Genomic DNA, 20,244 nt, shown 5'->3' with positions numbered 1-20,244 from the left:
AAGAGACAACAGACAATAGACAGGAGACATGGGACAATAAACAAGAGACAACAGACAGGAGACATGGGACAAAAGAAAACAGACAAGAGACAAGAGATCTGCATAATTATTCTTTTTAGTGACCGTCTTTGTGACTCTTATATAAATTCAAAACGATTATCTGTATGAAATGAATGCAGCTTTATCAAACGTCTCATGGATGCAGTTATACAGGTAGTAGATTGTTCGTGACTGATTTGCATGTGTGGATGTGGAACATCTTATCACACCTGAATTGAAAGCTGAGTAAACTTGCATCGGCAGATTTTCGATGCAAAATGTTCTTGTAATTTCACAAAAAAATACAAAACAATTCGCATCAGTTCTTATCTTTCTGGTAACTTGATTGATTCATGAACTTCAGCCTGGACGTCTTCTGGTCGGTAGGAAACTAATGCAACAGATGTATGAACATGATTTAACTCACAAAGGCTGCTTCACCTCCACGAGGAGGAGAAGTTAATAATAGAAACACCAAGCGTGGAACTTTAATGTCAATGACGTCATCGGTTATCAAACACACGATGTGAGGTAACAACAGTGTGATAAAGTCAACAGTAAAGTACATCTACGTGTACTTCTACTTCCTCCTCACATTCAAATCAGAGCAGCAGGAAGAAGGACGACATTCGTCCAGATGCAAATATTAAGAAGGAAACAGTCAAATTGATGCATGCTGGGTAATTGTTTCAGATAACTTCGATGTCACAGAGGTCAGAAATGTTTTTCACTTTGAACGGCCGGCAGAACATCCAACATGACCGAACCTGTCTCATCACAGTCCTCCAGTCACGCTGAAGATGACCGAGACAGAAACAAAAGAGACAAGAGAGACAAGAGACAGAGAAAGATACAGAGACAAGAGACAAGAAACAAGAGACAAGAGATGAAGAAAGACAAAGAGAAAAAAAGACGAGACAGAGACAAGAGTTAAGAATCATGAGAAAGAGATCAAGGCAAGCGACAAGAGACAGAAACACAAGAGACAAGGGACAAGAAAGAAGAGACAAAGAAAGAGAAAGACAAAGAGAAAGAAAGACGAGACAGGGAAGTTAAGAATCATGAGAAAGAGATCAAGCAAGCGACAAGAGACAAGAGACGAAGAAAGACGAACATGACGTAGGAGGAGTGACGTCACTCCTCCTACGTCTTTATATGTTCATTGGTTGTGAAAACAACATGGCGACGGCCTTAATCCAAGACAGTGACGGCAAAATCATTGAACTCGAGGCTTTAAAACATCAATCCACAAACCAATGGGGGACGTTACCACGACTACGTCCACTTCCTATACACAGTCTATGACCTCACTCTAACTAACTGCTGAAAAGAGAAGAAGTAACAAAAAGTGCTCAAAACAACTCCCAAACCAAAGTACATTGGAGATAATGTGCTGACATTGCACAATAATTCATATCATTTTGCTTTGCCTCAGGCTCAGGAATCAATACGTAATCAGAGAGAAGATAACGTGACAGACGATCAGTGTGAAACAAAAACATCGTCTGCCTGGTGCAACACGTTTTGGAAATTCCCATAAATACTCACACACATGGGATAGTGTGTATGAAGGTGTGTGTGTGTGTGTGTGTGTGTGTGTGTGTGTACTGACAGATTGTCAAAACAGGCGATAAGAGAAGAATGTGTGTTGTTAAGTCCACCGTACCAAACATACACAGGACTCTTGTTTTCATGCTTATGCTGCAATGTTGGTCCGTCCACCGCTAACTGAAACATCTCAACAACCAGTAGATGAACTGTGGTCGTCTGTGGTCTCCAGAGGATGAACCCTGCTGACCTAAAGATCCCACCATCGGTGAGGTCTTAATATCTGGAACAGCTCGATGTGGATTGGAACAAAACATTCTGCACAGAAGATGTATCGTAACGACTTTGGTGATCTGCTGCATTTTGCTTTCCAGACACGCTTTCCAGACACGTAGCATACGTTAGCATGCTAACACGCTAAACTAAAATGATGACCATGCTAAACATTGGCATTCAGCTCAAAGCAACACTGTGTTTAAGTCGTAGACCGTCTATAAGAAGTGGACGTAGTCATCGAGACGTCTCATTGGTTTGTTTGACGTTTTGAAGCCTTGAGTTTGATGATTTCTCCGTCGCCATCTTGACTTTTTGCAATCAGTGAACAGAAGTGACCATATCTGGACTGAGGAGGAGTGACGTAGAGACGCCGTATACGTCTCTGGTAGAGACCTGTCAATCACCGTGTAGCCCCGCCCTAAAGCATCCCCTGCTTTATGGTCTGTTTGACTCTAAATGGACCATAATGTACTAAATGAACATCATGCTGTATTGAAGAAGACTTGAAACTAGAGATTGAGACCATAAACTCATGTTTACAATGTTTACTGAGGTAATAAATCAAGAGAGAAGTAGAGTCATTTTCTCATAGACGTCTATACAACCAGAGGAGTCGCCCCCTGGTGGACACTAGAGAGAATGCAGCTTTAACACGTGAAGCTTTCACTTCTCTTTTCAGAACCGGCGGTTGCCGCCTGGTCTAACTGCAGCCTCACAGAGCTGCTGACATGACCAAAGACTCTTATGATGCGATCACACCAAACGTCTCGATGACGTTATGTTGAGTGTTGAGCAGCTACATGTTTAGCATCCAACAGCAGCAGAGCGTCACTTTTATTTAAATGTCTAAATTGCACTTTAACCTTTGTCTGTTTGTTTTTTTGGCTTCGTAGAGACGAGAACAAACAAAGTCCACTGCAAAGTTTTCCCCGCCTGGTGTGATTCAACCTGTGTGTGTGTGTGTGTGTATGAACATGAAAGAAAGCATGACTATGTGTGTGTGTGTGTATGTGTTTGCCGTCACTGCGAGTGTTTTTCCTGCAGCTCAGATCCATCCGACAGGCTGCAGCCTGTCGGATGGATCTGAGCTGCACTTTTACCAGCTGCAGCTTTAAAGTGTTAAACATTAATGCTTTAATAATTACAATCCAATCATTTAATATATATATATATATATATATATATATATATATTACTGTTAAAATAAGCCACTCTGTCTGCATAATGAGTACTTTAAGTAAAACTTTGAATGCTTGACTTTTACTACTTCTACACCGTAGTATTACTTATTTTACTTACTGTGTACTTCTAATACTTCTGTTTACATTAAAGTTTTAATCCGTAGAGATTTTTTTTTTTTTTTTAATGAAATCAAACCTAATAGCCATTAAATGTATAATCTATAAATCAAACAGAACATGACAACAAAAGACAAAAGCGTTTTCAAATGTTAATGTGCATAAAAATAGCTTTATTTCCAATAATAAATCAGAACCTACACGCAGAAACCAATGATTCATTGACTTCTCCACTCATCGGTGATTCACATGTGGTGTCTGTGACATTAAGCAGCAGAACAATCGTTTCTCTTCTGGCTGAACAGACCGGGAGACGATTACCAGCCGAGACTTTTAACTGTTTCCTGTCCGAGCCGGAGAAAGCTCTCTCCCTCAGAGAGAGAGTCGGTGAAGTCGACTCATTTGTCCGAATGTAATCAGAGATGTGATCCTCCGTGTCAGAGACTCGCTGACAGAATGTTTGGTTTGTTTGTCAGGTTTGTGTGGAGACCTTGAATTTCAAAATAAAAGTTGACCAAAGCTCCATTTGGGCTACAAAGATGGAGGTCCCCAGAAACAGCTGAAAGTGTTCCAGCTTAGTAAGGAACCCGGGTCTGCTTCTGACAACATGGACCATCACATCCTCTGAACAACCGGATGAACTCCGGCCACACAAGCAATCCTTCTACGGAACAAACGACATCAATACAAAAGCAAAAAATAAAAACGGTCTAAAAAGATAATAGAAACTCTTACAAAATAAAAAGCTTCAAAACTATTTTGCCTCTGAAACATCTCACACTAGTGTATATAAAACTTTATTAAATCACATATACAACAGCTTAAAAAGGGGGGAAACCCCCAAACCTGAAAGAAGGCAACAAAATAATTTGACAGTTAAATTAATAAAACAGGAACATGTTGATCTACTGCAGGAAACAAATGAAATAAAAACACTGGAGATGAGCGAGAGGAGAGTCAGCATCAAAACAGTTACAGGAAATCACACAAACGTTACTGCCGCAGAGAAAATACAACTAGAATAATTTGGCATTTAAATATTTGGAAGGTATTTGTTGAGTACCAAGTTAATATTCTTTTTATCTGATGACTATGTACATGACTCCTTGGTAGATCAGAAATGTGAAATGTGAGCATCGAACGTGTTCGTCACGGCTTTAGTGACGAACATAATAAAAGCGTCGGTGTAGCTTATTGAGAAAGCATCAAACCCCAAAACTAAAGAACACAAAGTACCACAACTACCAGTTTCCCCGATCGCAGAGCTGAACAAACGTCTTCTCATTTCACTGATTGAGTATAAATGTCGTAGCGAGCTAACGATGAGCTTCACAGATAGGAGAAAGAAGTGACGCTTATTTTATCACAGAGGACCGAATGCCACTCTCGCGTTAGCTTAGCATAAAGACTGGAAACTGAGGGAAACAGCTAGCCTGGCTCCGTCCGTCAGCTAGGAGCTCACCGATTAACACCTTCCATCTCAGTTGTGTAAAAAGTGTAAAAACGACAATTCTTCATTTAAAAAATAAAAAAGGAGAAGAAGATGTGCCGGATCTTTCTTTGCTGGAAGCTTCCTGAAATAGTTCTAACATTAACGCTCATTAACATATCGGTGTCATCGTAACGTTAAGTTTACGACTTGCAAACTGTGTAAATTTAGTACCACGAAACTAAAGTTACAATATATAAACAGAAGTAACAATGTAACAATGTAATGCAAGTAAAGCTAAATGAGTTGGATAAAGCGTGACATCGTCAACGTACGCCGTCTTTAACTCTCACACGTTGCAACTCTGTGATCACAACTGTTGACAAAGCCAAGCTAATCGTTTCCATTCGTTTCCAGTCTTTATGCTAAGCTAAGCTAACCAACTGTCGGCTGTTTCGTCACATTTATCACAGATAATAAAGAGGTATCGATCGGCCAAACGGTCAAAACTATTCCTTTAGTCTAAAGAGGGTCAGCAGCTTCAGTCGTAGTGGTGTGTGTGTGTGTGTGTGTGTGTGAGAGAGGAATGTAGGTGTGTCACCCTGTAGGAGCATGTTGGTTCGACTCCAGTCGAGTTCACCACAATAACAGAAAACAAACCCTGGAGGCACAGCGGTAATTATCATAGTGGTGAAACATCCTCCAGGCTTTAAGTGTGTGAGTGTGTGTGTGTGTGTGTGTGTGTGTGTGTGTGTGTGTGTGTGTGTGTGTGTGTGTGTGTGTGTGTGAGAGCGAGAGAGAGACCTGGGTCATACAGTATTTGCATATTCTCCTCCCTGGTTAGTTTATCTTACTGATCAGGCGCTTGGTGTCAGTCTGACGGGACTTTCCCCACATGAGGAGATACAAAACATGCCAGAAGGTTTTAAAGACTAATGTTTTAATCTGAAATAATGACTTGCAGATACTCTCCTGACCTGTAACCGTCTGAGCACTACGAGGATAAAACAACTCAGATAATCTTTACTTAACATCGGTTCCAACGGATGACGTAGAAATCTACAGCGTTCAGGCAGATTTACTCAAATCAAAATGACTTTGAACAACGTTGAGCTCCGTTCTTTCCCGTCGTGACGAGATCTTTAATAGAAAATAAAAAATGAAATCTCTCTGCGTTACAAGGACTTCTTATAAAACTAATAAAAGTGTTCACATAAAAACATAAAAGTCATTCTTCTACAGCGGTGCGAGAAGCTGCAGGAGGAAATAAATAACGTGACTTTACCGTACCGAGACAGAATCATTGCACAGTGTTTAGTGTTTCTAACGGGGGGGGGGGGGGGGGAGGGGGGAGCTTAAAGTCCTCAAAGTTCTGTTTCGTCTTCTCTTGACACATGGGGACAATATAATAAAAAATGTAAAAAACACAAAACGAGACGGCGTACCGCAGCTGAAACCGTCCACTCACGCTGCTGAGAGACGGACGAGAGGACCAACAGAGCCTCCGATTGGTCGAGAGGGCACCGATAACAATTAGCACACATCCAGGTGGGAGGAGTCAGTCAATCGATCGTGTAGTCGGGGCTTCTCTCCTGATGAGGTATCGAAAAGTGAGGAGGAGGAGGAACGATGATGATGATGATGAAGAAGATGATGAGGCACTGTGAGGCTGATTGGTGTGTGTGTGTGTGTGTGTGTGTCTATGCGTAGATCTCCGTGGTGGGAGCTTTCTTGTAGATGGGTTTCTTCCCCAGCTCGTAGCTGCCCTCGTCCTTCTTCTTCATGCGGTAGATGAGGAGGAGGATGAGGAGCACGGCGAACATCAGGCCGACGGCACCGCCCGCAATCAGAGCTGGAGGAGACGAGGAAGAGAGAGAGACGGGTTATTATTTGAGAGGCGACGAAGAAGAGAGAGAGAGACGGATTTTATATTAAGAGGAGACGAAGAGAGAGACGGGTTATATATATTAAGAGGAGGAGGAAGACCAATGAGAGAGAGACGGGATTTTAATCACGGTGAGTTCTGACCTGCGAGGACTTCCGTCTTGTTAAAGATGCTGTCTTCACTGGCGTGGGACATGAGGACGTTGGACGGCTCCGCCTCCTCCTCCTTAGGCTCCTCCTCCTTGGTCACTTGGATTTCGTTGCGGTTCTGGACCAGGTCCACCAGGTCCACGGTCGGCCGCACCGGGAGCTCCACCTCTGGGATCTTGTTGTCGTTGACTTCAGGCTGAAGGACGAAGACACGGATTTAAAAACCAAAGTCTGAAGCTTCAGCAACATCACACCCAATTTAAATGTAAAAAACTATAATATTGTTTAAAAAAAAGCAGCATAAACGACTATAAATACATATTTTTAGAAGTTTCTCACCTTAACTGACGGCTTTGAGTCTCTAACAGGAGACACGGTTGTTTCTGTGGAAAGAGGCAGATTCTTCATTTAGTCTTCATCGTTTAAATCATTTATATCAGAATTAGCTCCAGAATTACAAGACAAACATGCTTTTAAAATGTGTTTGTAAACAAACCTCCGTCACCGGATCCGGATAACTCGTAGTCTTCGTCTTCGTCCTCGTCGTCGTACATCGGGTCGGAGTAGTAGTCTTCGTTGTCATCGTTTTCGTCGTCCGTGAAGCCAAAGTCGGACCCGTTGACCGAGTCTCCCGATGACTCCAGGTGTTCATGGCGCGTCGTCATGTCGACCGTCTGCGTGGTCTTCATGGGCATCCACGTCTCCGTCTCCCTCACCTGCTGGGACACCAGAGACAGAGGGGGAGGAGTCAGAGAGGTTTACAACACGATGTCAGAGGAGGAGGAGTCAGAGAGGTTTACAACACGATGTCAGAGGAGGAGGAGTCAGAGAGGTTTACAACACGATGTCAGAGGAGGAGGAGTCAGAGGTGTTTACAACATGGAGGACATCAACAGGGCCCCGTTCCTCGTACGTGGTTCAACTAAGTCGATCAAAAGTCCTGTTAGCAGCCTAAATTAACGAGATGATTGACATCAGGCTATGTCGGTTTGCTGAGAGGCTGATCCTCTCAAACAGTCTCGTTAATTGGAACCAGACGATCAGGATCAGGATAATTGCGCGTGCCCGTCCTACTTCAAAAGGGGGAAGCGTCGATCACCAAAACCATGATTTTCTAACAGTACAATGTTAAATAAAGTCAAAGAAAGAGCCTCTTTTTACTGCGCTGACGAGCAGGAGATGATCATGAACGCATGTGAGGAATTCAAGACCATAATCACGGCTAAATCTAACACCTCCACCGCTGTGAGGGCTAGACAAGAAGCACGCAGAATATCACAGACACGTTAAATACGTAAGTGTTGTAAATGTATCGGCTCATTTTAATGCCTCATCACCCCAACCAATCAGATGATATGTCTTTAAATGAGCTGCTGGCAGTAGGCTTCATGAATGCATCATCCAATGAGATCTATAGCGACAATAATGATCTCAACTCTTTCAGAATAAGATAAAAACAAGCCCAAAGAGCATCTAACTGATCCTCATTAATATGAGGATATATGTACTGTATGCCCTCATGTATCATGTACTATATATATGTGTACACATGTATGTGTAGATTACCATATAGAACTATCAGTTTGGATATGTGTGTGTGAGTCTGTGTGTGGGCGGATCAGTGTGTGTGTGTGTGTTATTCATCATCAGACATTCAATCAACTGAAGCAGTGAAGATAAATAGTGTGTGATTCTCTCTGTTCTTATCATGAGTCCACCTTCATCATGTTCTACAGTAATGACATGCTGGTGTACTAATAACACTGTCATATCATTATGAGTGCTTTAACCCTCATGTATGCAACGCAGCCATCAAGAGGACATGGGAGCAAGTAAACACTAACACACACACACATTACTCAGAATGCTGAGTCAGTACAATATGTGCCATGGTGATGTAATGAACACATCCATAACTTTATTAAGCGCCTAATAAACTTTACCAACAGCACGGCATGCAGCGGCTTTCCCCATGTTCTCCGCATCGCCGACACTGAACAACAATGTACCACTCGCAGAACAGCTCAAGGCTGCATCCAGTGTGTGAGAGTCAATGCTCGGCTGCAGCGTGTGGTGTTCAATGTATGCTCCAGAAGCTCTGTAAATAAATGATTCCTTGTGGGCAGAATGGATAGCGCTCGTACAGGAAGTCATCATGATGTGATGACGGATCTTGGCGATGTGGAAGAACTCTCTCCCTATAAAACACTAATCTAACTAATATCCTCCTTCATCAGTGGATCTCTGAGGAAGGGAGCTGTACATTAATGCAATAGAGGCTTCTTAGTTTGCTCAGCTGCTTTAATGGATCACCGTGTGTCTCACTTTACATGCATTTCTGGAACTCCCGTATAACCCCCAGTATATGCGCAAGCGCATTAGACTACCGTATATGACAGGAGCTGCCATGTTTTCCGGGGGAGTGGCAGCTTATCCAGCTACCTTCAGTTAGCGCTGGAGCAGCTTCAAGCTTATGGATGTGTTGCCATGGTGATTTTGCCAAACTTGCTTCGTGGAACCGAAAAGCCTGATCTACGTCATCTTATCCTGAAAAGTATCCGGCTAACTCAGTTAGCCACGTACGAGGAACGGGGCCCTGGTTTAACACGAAGACACTTTTCACTCATTAATAACTGGGATAAACTTTTCACAAGCCCAGAAAATATAATATCAAGGGACAATCCAGTAAATGGTGATATTACAACACGTATGGATGAGAAGAAGAAGAAGAAGAAGAAGAGCTTCCTATCCACAGAGCCGTTGGCTCAAACAAAAGAAGTTATTTTAAAATCATCAATCTGAGAAACTATGATTTCAGTAAGAGATCGTGATCGACTCTGAACCAGAACAAAGGATCAGGAAACAATGAAGAACAAAGAACCAAGAGAAACAGTCGTCACAATGTAACTAAAGCTGCGTATTACAAGACGAACTTCATCCTCTGAGTCACTTATTAAAGTTTAGACTCATCGAGATAAACGGACTTTAACGTCTGGTCATTTCAGAATAAGACTATTCATAAAGACAACATCCTGATTTCATATTTCTACCGAGACACTAAGATGAATATGAACTCATTCAGTCTGAAACACGAGGGAAGATTTGTTGCATCATCATAATAAACGGATTATTTTTGGAGTTTTTCTAATTGTTGTTCAGACAAAAGACATTTAATGGCGTTAGCTCAGGAGCAAAAAAATCACATTAAACATTTAAATAATTTAGCTGCAGCCTTAAATAAAAATAAATATTTCTCTACCTCGACATCTTTTTACCAAACGATTAGTAAAATAGTTGTCGGATACAATAATGTAAAATAATGAGTTAGTTGCCGCTCCGATAAGGAGATAGGAGATAGGAGATAAGGAGACTTCCCTCAGCAGCCTGTAAATCACTCTGAAGATTAACATAATGAAGACTCATCAACCTCCTCTAATCGCATTAGCACACCTCATTTAGAGGACCATGTGCTGAGTACGTTTTAAATCCCCTCTGCCTTTAAAAGTACTCCATAGAGGGGGGGGGGGGGGGTCCCATTGTGACCAAACAGCAGCTTCAACAAAGAGCGGTGGCCATTTTACTGAGATTCCTCTGTTTGGTTTCTTTGTTTTACATTCTCTCTTTAATCTCTTTCTTCTTTCTAAAGAAAGTTTGTTCACACAATTACATGTTGAGGTCAGTTTGGTGAAGCTTGTACAATTACCACTTGAAGTAGTACACGACTGTTTAACCATTAGGCTACTTTTAACTAATAGTTTCTATTGTTTAATCTCAGTCAAACAGTTTCTATTGTTTAATCTCAGTCAAACAGTTTCTATTGTTTAATCTCAGTCAAACAGTTTCTATTGTTTAATCTCAGTCAAACAGTTTCTATTGTTTAATCTCAGTCAAACAGTTTCTATTGTTTAATCTCAGTCAAACAGTTTCTATTGTTTAATCTCAGTCAAACAGTTTCTATTGTTTAATCTCAGTCAAACAGTTTCTATTGTTTAATCTCAGTCAAACAGTTTCTATTGTTTAATCTCAGTCAAACAGTTTCTATTGTTTAATCTCAGTCAAACTGTTTCATGTACTTCTAACTCTTCACTGTGTTCACCAACAGTCATCACAGCTGAAGCTCATTAAAGATCAACACATCAATCTTTAATGATATTCAACAAATAATAATTCAACATTTTCAAATGAGTCGAGCTCCTTCACAATCTTTCCACGTATCCCGTGTGTGTGTGTGTGTGTGTGTGTGTGTGTGTGTGTGTGTGTGTGTGTGTGTGTGTGTGTGTGTGTGTGTGTGTACCTAATCCCGAGCCTGAACATGGAGCCTACAGGCTCTTCATTTCCTTCCTCTGGAACGAGTGGGCTGAGTCACATTCATATGACTCAGCCGTTCAGATGATGATGTGGATCCATCAGAGTCGGTTTATTAAACCGTGTACGTCGGCGTGAGTCACTCATTCAGACGATGGTTTGTGACTTCCTCCCCTGAGGCACGTTGTACTCAGAGTACTACTTTGTTTAAAAAAAACTTCACATACAATCAAAGCTCACCGTCCTGATGAAGCAGATGAGCTGAGCTCGAGTTACACAACCAACGTTCTTGGATGAAACGATGGAACCTCTAACAGAGAACTTAGGATTTCTTTGAAGGAACTTTACATCCAAGTTAATTAGTTAAAGATTTTAAATCACCAGACATCTTTAAGTGCCTTTCACTTGTTGCCTTGTTGGATAAAAAAGTACCATTTGTGATTTTGCCTTCAAGAGTTTCCCTGATCAGAGAAACAAAGAGAAGTGAGGGTCCTGAAGGGTCCATATCCTCCTGGTTCCCCCCCCCCCCCCCGACCGTTAAACGTGGACATGCATTCGTGTCCCGGAGAGAAGAAGCACTAAAACACAAACTCCATTCGTCTCCTTTGTGTTGCTCTACAAACAACCAGCAGACTGTCTAACAGGACCTGTCCCAACAGGCCTGGTGTCCTCAGTAAGACAGCAGGAAGGAGAGGATCAGGACATGAAGGCAGACACTGAATCACCATCACGTGTGTGTGTGTGTGTGTACATATAAGTGTACGTATGTGTGTGTGTACGTGTGTGTGTGTACGTATACGTGTGTACGTGTGTGTGTGTACGTGTGTACGTATACGTGTGTGTGTGTGTGTGTACATATAAGTGTACGTATGTGTGTGTGTACGTGTGTGTGTGTACGTATACGTGTGTACGTGTGTGTGTGTACGTGTGTACGTATACGTGTGTGTGTGTGTCGGGGGACATTCCATCTTCACTATATTCTCCCAGCAAAGCAAAGCCAGGCTGGGATTCAGGCCAAGTTCTCGTCTGCATGAACAAAAACAAGCTCAATGTTCCTAAAACCCAAGAAGGTATTCAGGAGCACAGCGAGCAGAGGAGGAAACAGGAAGTCTCAGTGAGCCAGGAGACGGATTTAAAACCCTGACGTACAAACTTCAGTGTGCCTGTTACACCAACGAGCATCTAAAGCAGCTGACTGAGGAGGAGAGGAAGGACACGAGACCACGTCAGCATGGAAATCAGCTCCAACGTGGTGACCAGAGACTCGTCCGATTCGTTAAACACATTCAGTCGTGGCTGCTGCATGTTATACATTTCATAAAACTGTATTAAATCTGTTTTATGGTCCAGGAAAAGAAAAACGAGCTGTTCATCAACATAAATGTCAGTGAGGATCCCTTCAACGCTACCACATCGTATTCATTGGATGTGTAACCAAACACTTTCACTATCCCTGAACAACACACTTCATGTACTGTACACACATACTTCATGTACTGTACACACACACCTCATGTACTGTACACACACACCTCATGTACTGTACACACATACATCATGTACTGTACACACACCTCATGTACTGTACACACACACCTCATGTACTGTACGAGCACAACAACACATCCGGATGATGTCGATGCTTTTAACTAAAGACTTCCAGGAATGTGGCGTCATTACCGTCGAGCCGTCGAGCAGAAAGCTAAAGTACGTCGGGGTCTGAACGGCCTCAGATCAGCGGTGACTCACAGTATTCTGCCTGATGAGCAGCAGCTGATGAGCAGAGCAGCCAACGCGAACGGGTTCAATGGAGAGAACGGATGCGTTTGTGACGAGCTCCACGTTGAGCCTTTAATGAGTCTTCTACCACAAACATGCAGCGACAACGGAGCTCACCGCTCTGCAGGAAAACATCAGCTCTTATTGACTTCATCTTATGAGACTGGTGGCGTCGCAGAGACTTTGAGGAGTCAACACGAGTTCAGATGAACTCGTGAAACAAAGCTTCTCTTGTTGAATGAAACCTTCACTACAGAGCTCACGTGAGCTCCACATCAGACCAAACTAACAGGTCAACAGAAGCACGTTCACTTCTGTAAATATGCTCTACTGTGACCAACAGATGATATTTAATATGGAAATCAATATGCAAAATATGAATGTTGCCCCGAGACATTTCTGACCGCAAAGCATTTTCCATTTCCCTTCAAACAAGACACGACGTTCATAACTAGAGCTGCAGCTAACGATGATCTATTCATCTTCATGTAGAACAGCACGGCAGAGTGTAGAGACACACGTTCACATGCAATACACTGATCCATACACAGAAGTGTCACAAATGTGAGTTTATTTCAGTTGATAGAAGTTGTAATTTGTCGACTCTTTGTTCAGACTACACTTAGAATAAAAAGCCTGGTTTCCCATCTTGCTGCACACTTCACTCCTCAGTCTCGTCCTCGTCTATCCGTCCTCTCAGCTCGGAGGTCTTAAACTTTACAGGTTTCCAGATCGTCCACATTCACTAAAGAAGGCCGTCTGTCAGCACACCCGGCCTTCTGGGTCCGTGCCTTCCATTGATACAGAACAATGGCGGCGGACTCCTCGAGAGCGTATCAATGACCAAGGTAACCGCGGATCTCACACACACACACACACACACACACACACACACACACACACACACACACACACACACACACACACACACACACACACACACACACACACACACACACACACACACACACACACACACACACACACACACACACACACACACACACACACACGGCGGCCTATCTATAGCAGCGTGTCCACCTACCAGCTCCATGTGAGACTCACAGCGGGTCTATAATCTCTGAGCTACGTGACGAACGAGTCCACCGGGCTGTTCCGTCCTCATCACAAGGACAGACATTACTCAGTGAGGTGAGTGATGTGCTGCTCAGCTGACCGCTTCAGATAACACTTGATTGATTGTTGATTCAGGCTCTGCTGATAAGACTGATTGAGTTTTGATGAGGGAGCGTCCCCGGTCTTATCGTAACGCCCTTTATTGGTCACTCCCCCCCCCCACACGTTATGACTGATGGACGAATAAGCCTGAATGCCTGCAGTGAGTCGAGCTCTCACATAAAGAGCCGAGTCTCTCTCATGTCTTCCGCTGCCTCGGATCAAAGACATCGAGCTGCTGAGTTATTATCACCAAACTCAGATCGGCTTCAGGCTTTAAAAATGGCAGGACGTCATAAAAAGGAAAACAGGAAGTATCCATCAAAGACAAAAGTCAGCGTGTAATAAAAGCCGGCATCGTACGAGGCATGCCCTGTAGACTCATCTGTACGGGAGGATGTCCTTTCTTTCCGAGTGGGACGTCACTCACAAAGACTCTGATTCACAGCCGACAGGAGACGCTGAACATCGACCCGTGAATCACATCTGTAGCTCGTGAAAGCAACTCTCAACGTAGATCATGAATAAGGACTTCATAACTCCTGAGAAAGATGGCGGACATGAAGCATGAACAGGTTTCAGGTTCATTTAAAGTACAGCTCAACGCTCACAGTGACTGAGTTCTGTTCTTGTGTTGGTTAATATTCAACACATCATGAATGAATACCAGAAGAGACGGAACAATGATAGAAATATAAAACTCTGGCACTGATTAACCTGCTGAGGTAATGGCTGCGTACCGACTGTGTATGAACTAGAACTTTGATTATTTCATAAACACAGATCTCATTTAATCTTGTGAGGTGAGGATGAGCTGCTGTTCTTCATCGGGGGAATCCAAAGACGAAGATCCTCCGTCAGCTCCTCACTAACACGGTTAACTCCTACGTGGTGGGAATGTGCCGACACTGCTAGTTTTGTCATCTCTGGAGTCAGGCTAGTGGTTTCCCTTTGTTTAAAGTCTCTATGCTAAGCTAAGCTAACCCAAAGCTTTGTATTTAAACGTGCAGACTTGACTCAACAGCATCGATCGTCTAACTCTCGGCAGGAAAAGCAAATGAAACACATTTCCCATGATGCCCCTCTCTCACTAAAACGTATGACGCATGTTTAAATGAGCTCAATGAGATTCTACAGCAGGAATAAAGACGGCGGGTCAGAACCACTCCTTTCATTCTCACCTTTCACAATAAAAGCCCTCGACATACAAACTCAATAATCCTACAGTAGCGCAAACTATACAACGGTTGGGTGATACACACACACACACACTGAAACTAAGACACATTTACCTGTGTGCGCACACACACACACACACACCACATCAAAGAGGTTCTGTATTATTGAGACACATTTGTCAGGAAGGAGGTCTGAATGAGGGAAAGCCCACATACCACCCAAAGGCACTCTGGTGGCTGTGTGTGTGTGTGTGTGTGTGTGTGTGTGTGTGTGTGTGTGTGTGTGTGTGTACACTGTAAATTACATTCGAGACGTCTGACAGAAACCACTTAGTCGTGTTCGCTGGAAGTACATTTCCAGAAAAACAGCAGAAAGAGTCTTTACCACAGAAGAGCTGAGAGAAGAAATCCCCACGAGAGAACAAATGAATGATGTTGATGCTTCTAGGTGGTGGAGACATAAACTTCATAGACTTCAGAGATACCAAACAGATCGTAGAGTAATCTTTAAAGAACCATTCTCATTATCCTCACGTTGATCATCTTTAACTTGCTTCTTTTAACCAACCGTCCACAAGCTGAAGAACACAGCAAACCCTCACATTTGACAAGTTGTAACCAGAGAATATTTGGCCGTTTTATTTGAAATATTACTGAAATAACTGTAGGTTGACTTATTGATTATTGCAGCTTCATGATGTACTGATATAGATGAGAACGTGTAGCCGGTCTGACTGTTTAAAGTCTTTGATGTGTAAATAACTTCTCAATGTGTCCTGAAGACATCACGAAAATATTGTCACGTTACAGAGAAATGATTCATCAATTAATGTTTTGGTCCTAAAACACAGAGATGTTCTCAGGTGGTCGCTCTCTGACAAACAACACCCGTACCCTTATTATTAATATTAATAATTACATCATTGGATCACGAAACGACACGAAAACTGATCTTTCATTCACTTCATCAACAGAAACGTTATCTTCAACTATTTTTAGATTATTGATAAATGATCTCAAACATGTGATGTTCTAGCTTCTTCTTTCTGCTTTCAGATACGAGAAGAAGAAGAAGAATGAAGCGTCATTGTGATCACATTTAACCGATCATGAAATCAACGGTTAGTTGCAGCATTTTATACTCGTGTGCTGCTGTAAAATAAAAAGGTCCAGATTATGTTTAAAACTACTTGCTCAACAACAAAAGCGTCCAAAAACCCTGGTTGGAGGACCAGGATTTAGAAGAAGAGGGTTTACGGTCGACTTCTGGCCTGATGTATTCATGTAGTTCTCTTTGGTCTGTGGTGGTTGAGAGGAGGCGGAGGAGGAATCAGGTTCTCCTCTCTGTGAGCCAACATTCCTCGACCCCAAAAGGGATTTTATAGACCAGCGGTCAGCAACGCAGGATCCATTATTACACCCTAGAGACACTATTTATCATGCTGCCTCCTTTTCACCTCACGGGCTTTCAGTGCACAACAGAAGCTCGTCTCATTCTCGTGCAAATGATTCGAGGCTGAATGCAAAACCAGTGACATTCCAACAAGATCTAACAAACGGACTGCAGAGGCAACACGCGGAGGTTTGGTGGTGCAACACGGATTAACTCAGAGCTTTAGAACCCGATTAACCAACCAGAGCAGACGTCACAGGAACATCTGGGAGAATGAGGAGATTCAACGCCGATGAGAGGAGTGAAAACAACTCAAAAGACTTTGAGAGGTTTATTTAAAGACACAAACACAAACAGTTGCTGTACTTTCCTATCGTTCACCTTCAATAGTCACGGAGGACTCGTGGTGACTCGTGCTCCCAAACATGAGCCGGAAACACTGAAGTCAATGAGGAGAATATGAAGAACAGGATGCGTTTGGCTCGGTCTATCTCGGACAAACTGTGTACGCAGCTCAGCGTATCGCACAGAAACCAGAAAGGTTTCTTCTGCTTGGGCAGCAGAGCGCTGAATGAAGCAACGACTTCTCAGGATTAGAACATTAAACAAAAGTCTCTCGACGTCCACTTGATAAGACGGAACACATTCCAATCGTGCCAACGAGTTTGTTTCTTCTTTTGTCCGGTAGCAGAACATTGTTATCGATTAGCTGGGAACGCCAAACCCACATACCAATAATGACCTCAGTGGGTAGAGAAGAAGAAAAGGCTGCGAGGAGGGAGGGACTGTCCTAGCTCAGAGGATAAGTGTCCATCAAAGGAAAGGAGAAAGAAAAGCGGCCGACTTAAGAGAGACAATTGATCAGAGAGAGAAGAGACTAAAGAAGAAACAGAAACATCGAGAAATAAAACAGCTCGTCTTGGTGGGAAAGTAGGTGTATCCAGACCGGACCGGACCAGACCAGGATAGAGAGTGTCCCTTATGAAAAAAGGGCCCCATGGTCCTATTGAGACTCCTCCAAGTGTGCAAAACCCCCAAGAGGGCCGGTCAAGGTCCCCAAGGGTCACATTCCAGAGTGGAAATAAAAAAAAGTGAAGAAGAAGAAGAAGTGTGTGTGTGTGTGTGTGTGTGTGTGAGAGAGAGAGACAACAAGATGAGGCCGAGTGAGCCAGCAGAAGCTCTGAGGCGTTGAGGAATGTGAACGGGTTGTAAAGGAGGAGGAGCCTGAAGTTCAGCTCTTCTTCTTCTAGTCACCACTTCACACCATGTGTACCGACCAACTGGGCTAACTGTGGGGGGGGGGGGGGGGGGGGGGGGTTTGTGTGTGGGTGGCATCCAGCCATCATGCTGCTGATGTGTCCCGTGGATCTGCTTCATTTAAGGACCACTTCCTGTTTGTTTTTATCTACACCGCATGAAGAAAAGGCTCAAAACACAACGATACTGACCGAACACCTTCTTTATATTTATTTTATCTTCAGATAAATCTGATTTATACATAATCACCTGTTATTCTAACAGCAGGTCATGAATAGTTCATGATGGAGACGGAGGAATAAAGCTGTCAATGATAAACAGCACAGTCTGACTACATGCACATCATAGGTCAGAGTCCACACAAACAATTCAGAATATCACATCCTGAACAAGATAAATATTACAGCACGAGACTCTGAAAAGTCAGAAATCTAACATTTGTAATCGTCTCCGGCTCAGCGACTCACTCAGCGCTCCAATTATTCTGTTAAGTCAGATTTATGCTTTTCACAACACAGGACACAGTTTCACGTATCAGGTGTGTGAGAGGACGTCCAGTGAAAGATGAGACGTCTGATACAAAATAACACCAACATATTAATAAAGGCTCCACGTCCGTCTTTAAAGCACACATTGTGGACTGGTATGTCTATACTTTGTACATATTCGTTTGCACAACTCTGCACAGCTTTATCATCATCATTGAAATGGTTTTCTATGTAATATTTCTTACTTTTTCCACTTATTTCTATTACTATGGTCATTGTTATGCACCAAAACCCCCAAAGAATGAATTTCGTGACTATGAAAAACCCTAATCTCATGATTCAACATGCTGGAAAAATAATAACTCAATTCTGAATTTCTTCAACAACAACAACAACAACAACAACAACAACAACAACAACACATGGACATGTACAGTCTGCACCTTGACCTACTTTCTGTGAATAGATAATATAAAACAACAAATCATTTTAGACCTTTTCTGTCTAATTGATGGAAAAGATCAGCCCCCAAAATGTCCCAGTGATTGGCCAATCAGAAGGAAGGAAAAGTGACCCCCCTCTCTCCTCCACATCCGGGTCCTCCTGGACAACCACCGCACACACTCAATGAGCTCCAGCCGTTAAAGCTAGCTGGCTAACAACAGCATCTAACTACCCGAAGCCAACAACAAACGTGTACAAACAAAAGACGTTACTGTAAACGGTTAACGTTACTTACCGACTCGGAGAGAACGGAGGCAGATAAAATCAACACGAGGCAGATGTTGAGCATGGTTGTCCTTTTAGGTAACGTAAAGAAAAACAACAACAAACAAACAAAAATGTCGTAAAACGGTTTTAAAACCAGTTTCTTTAGGCAGGAGTTTTTGTTTTTTGTGTCCCAGTATAGTCCAAGTACAAGTTGTCTAGAAATGGTCCTTTTATCAGCTGTGTCTTCTTGTCTTTTTGTCTTCGTCTCTTGTCTCTCCTCTCTTCTTCTTCTTCTTCTTCTTCTTCTTCTCTTTTTAAACTGGCTGCTCCGCGGTTTGCTCCGCTCTATTATATTTCCGACGCCCCGACTCTCGTCCAATCAGCGTCGAGCTTGTGACGTTACGCTCTCCCTACCTCTCCCCATAATTTACGGGAAATCCGTCACATTCAACAGGTTGGCCCCGCCCCCCTGAGACAGACGTACAAGTCAAGTTACCCGGATGTAGCCACAAAAAAAAGAAACACTGGTGTGTGCTCCAAAATAAAAGCATAAACTGGTTTCCGGAAGTTACATTTATGATATATTAGTATTTAAAAAATATATTTAGCCATTTCAGAATAATAAATATGCTTTCACTGGATTATAGTTAATCAATGTACTGTAAGACAGTACTGTTGCAGCTGCTAAATATCAAGTTAATAGTTAACTACTTTACATGCTGCAGGGTAACCTAATCCATAATAACATCACATACTTTATCAATTTATTTATGTTTTGCATCTGCATCAGCAAAGTAAATAAAGCACATATTCTGGACTCTTATGTCTTTACATTGTACATATTCTTTAACTGTAAACTTTTGCACAACTCTGCACAGCTTTATCACTTTAGAAACAGATATAATGTTCTACAGTATTTCTATGATTTTTTTTACTTTAACAGAACTTATTTTTTCTCTTCTTTCTATTATTATGTTCATTGTTCTCAATGTTGAAAAATAAATACACGTTATGGAGTAAAAAGAACACTATAGGTTTACAATGGAGTCAAAGTAAAGTATAGCATCGTAAAGTACCTCGAAATTGTTAGCACACATGTACTTAAGTGCATTTCACATAATCTAAAAACGTGTTCTCTAAATGTGAGCATACTATGATACGCATATTTATATTGTATATATATATATATATATATATATATATATATATATATATAGGAAGAAAAAGTCTTCAGACAACCAACATCTGCTTGTCTTCGTTGATTACTTGATGAGCTAATAATGGGGCCAGTTGCCACATGTTGTGATCTTATCTACCACAGTGTGTGGCGACA

General features: G+C 42.3%; 1 protein-coding gene across 2 annotated transcripts; it reads right to left on the bottom strand.

The window, feature by feature from the left end:
- Positions 1-5,704: 5,704 nt before the first annotated feature.
- On the bottom strand, positions 5,705-19,232 carry sdc4 (syndecan 4). 2 transcript variants are annotated; one of them, XM_076095818.1, is made up of 5 exons: positions 18,940-19,232; positions 7,121-7,343; positions 6,964-7,007; positions 6,619-6,820; positions 5,705-6,442 (listed from the first exon to the last, which is right to left on the bottom strand). In XM_076095818.1, exons 1-5 carry the CDS (start codon positions 18,991-18,993, stop codon positions 6,291-6,293), a joined length of 675 nt encoding a protein of 224 aa, XP_075951933.1. In that variant the 5' UTR covers positions 18,994-19,232; the 3' UTR covers positions 5,705-6,290. The 2 variants fall into 2 exon arrangements, with proteins under 2 accessions (XP_075951933.1, XP_075951934.1); XM_076095819.1 differs by having other exon boundaries at positions 7,121-7,340; positions 18,940-19,231.
- Between the last annotated feature and the right edge of the window lie 1,012 nt (positions 19,233-20,244).

The sequence above is a fragment of the Anarhichas minor genome, unplaced genomic scaffold (genome assembly GCF_050575085.1).
Source record: "Anarhichas minor isolate MPS153535 unplaced genomic scaffold, ASM5057508v1 ptg000021l, whole genome shotgun sequence".
Lineage (NCBI taxonomy): Eukaryota > Metazoa > Chordata > Actinopteri > Perciformes > Anarhichadidae > Anarhichas > Anarhichas minor.
Note: the sequence above shows the minus strand (reverse complement) of the source record. Positions and strands in the feature narration are given on the sequence as shown.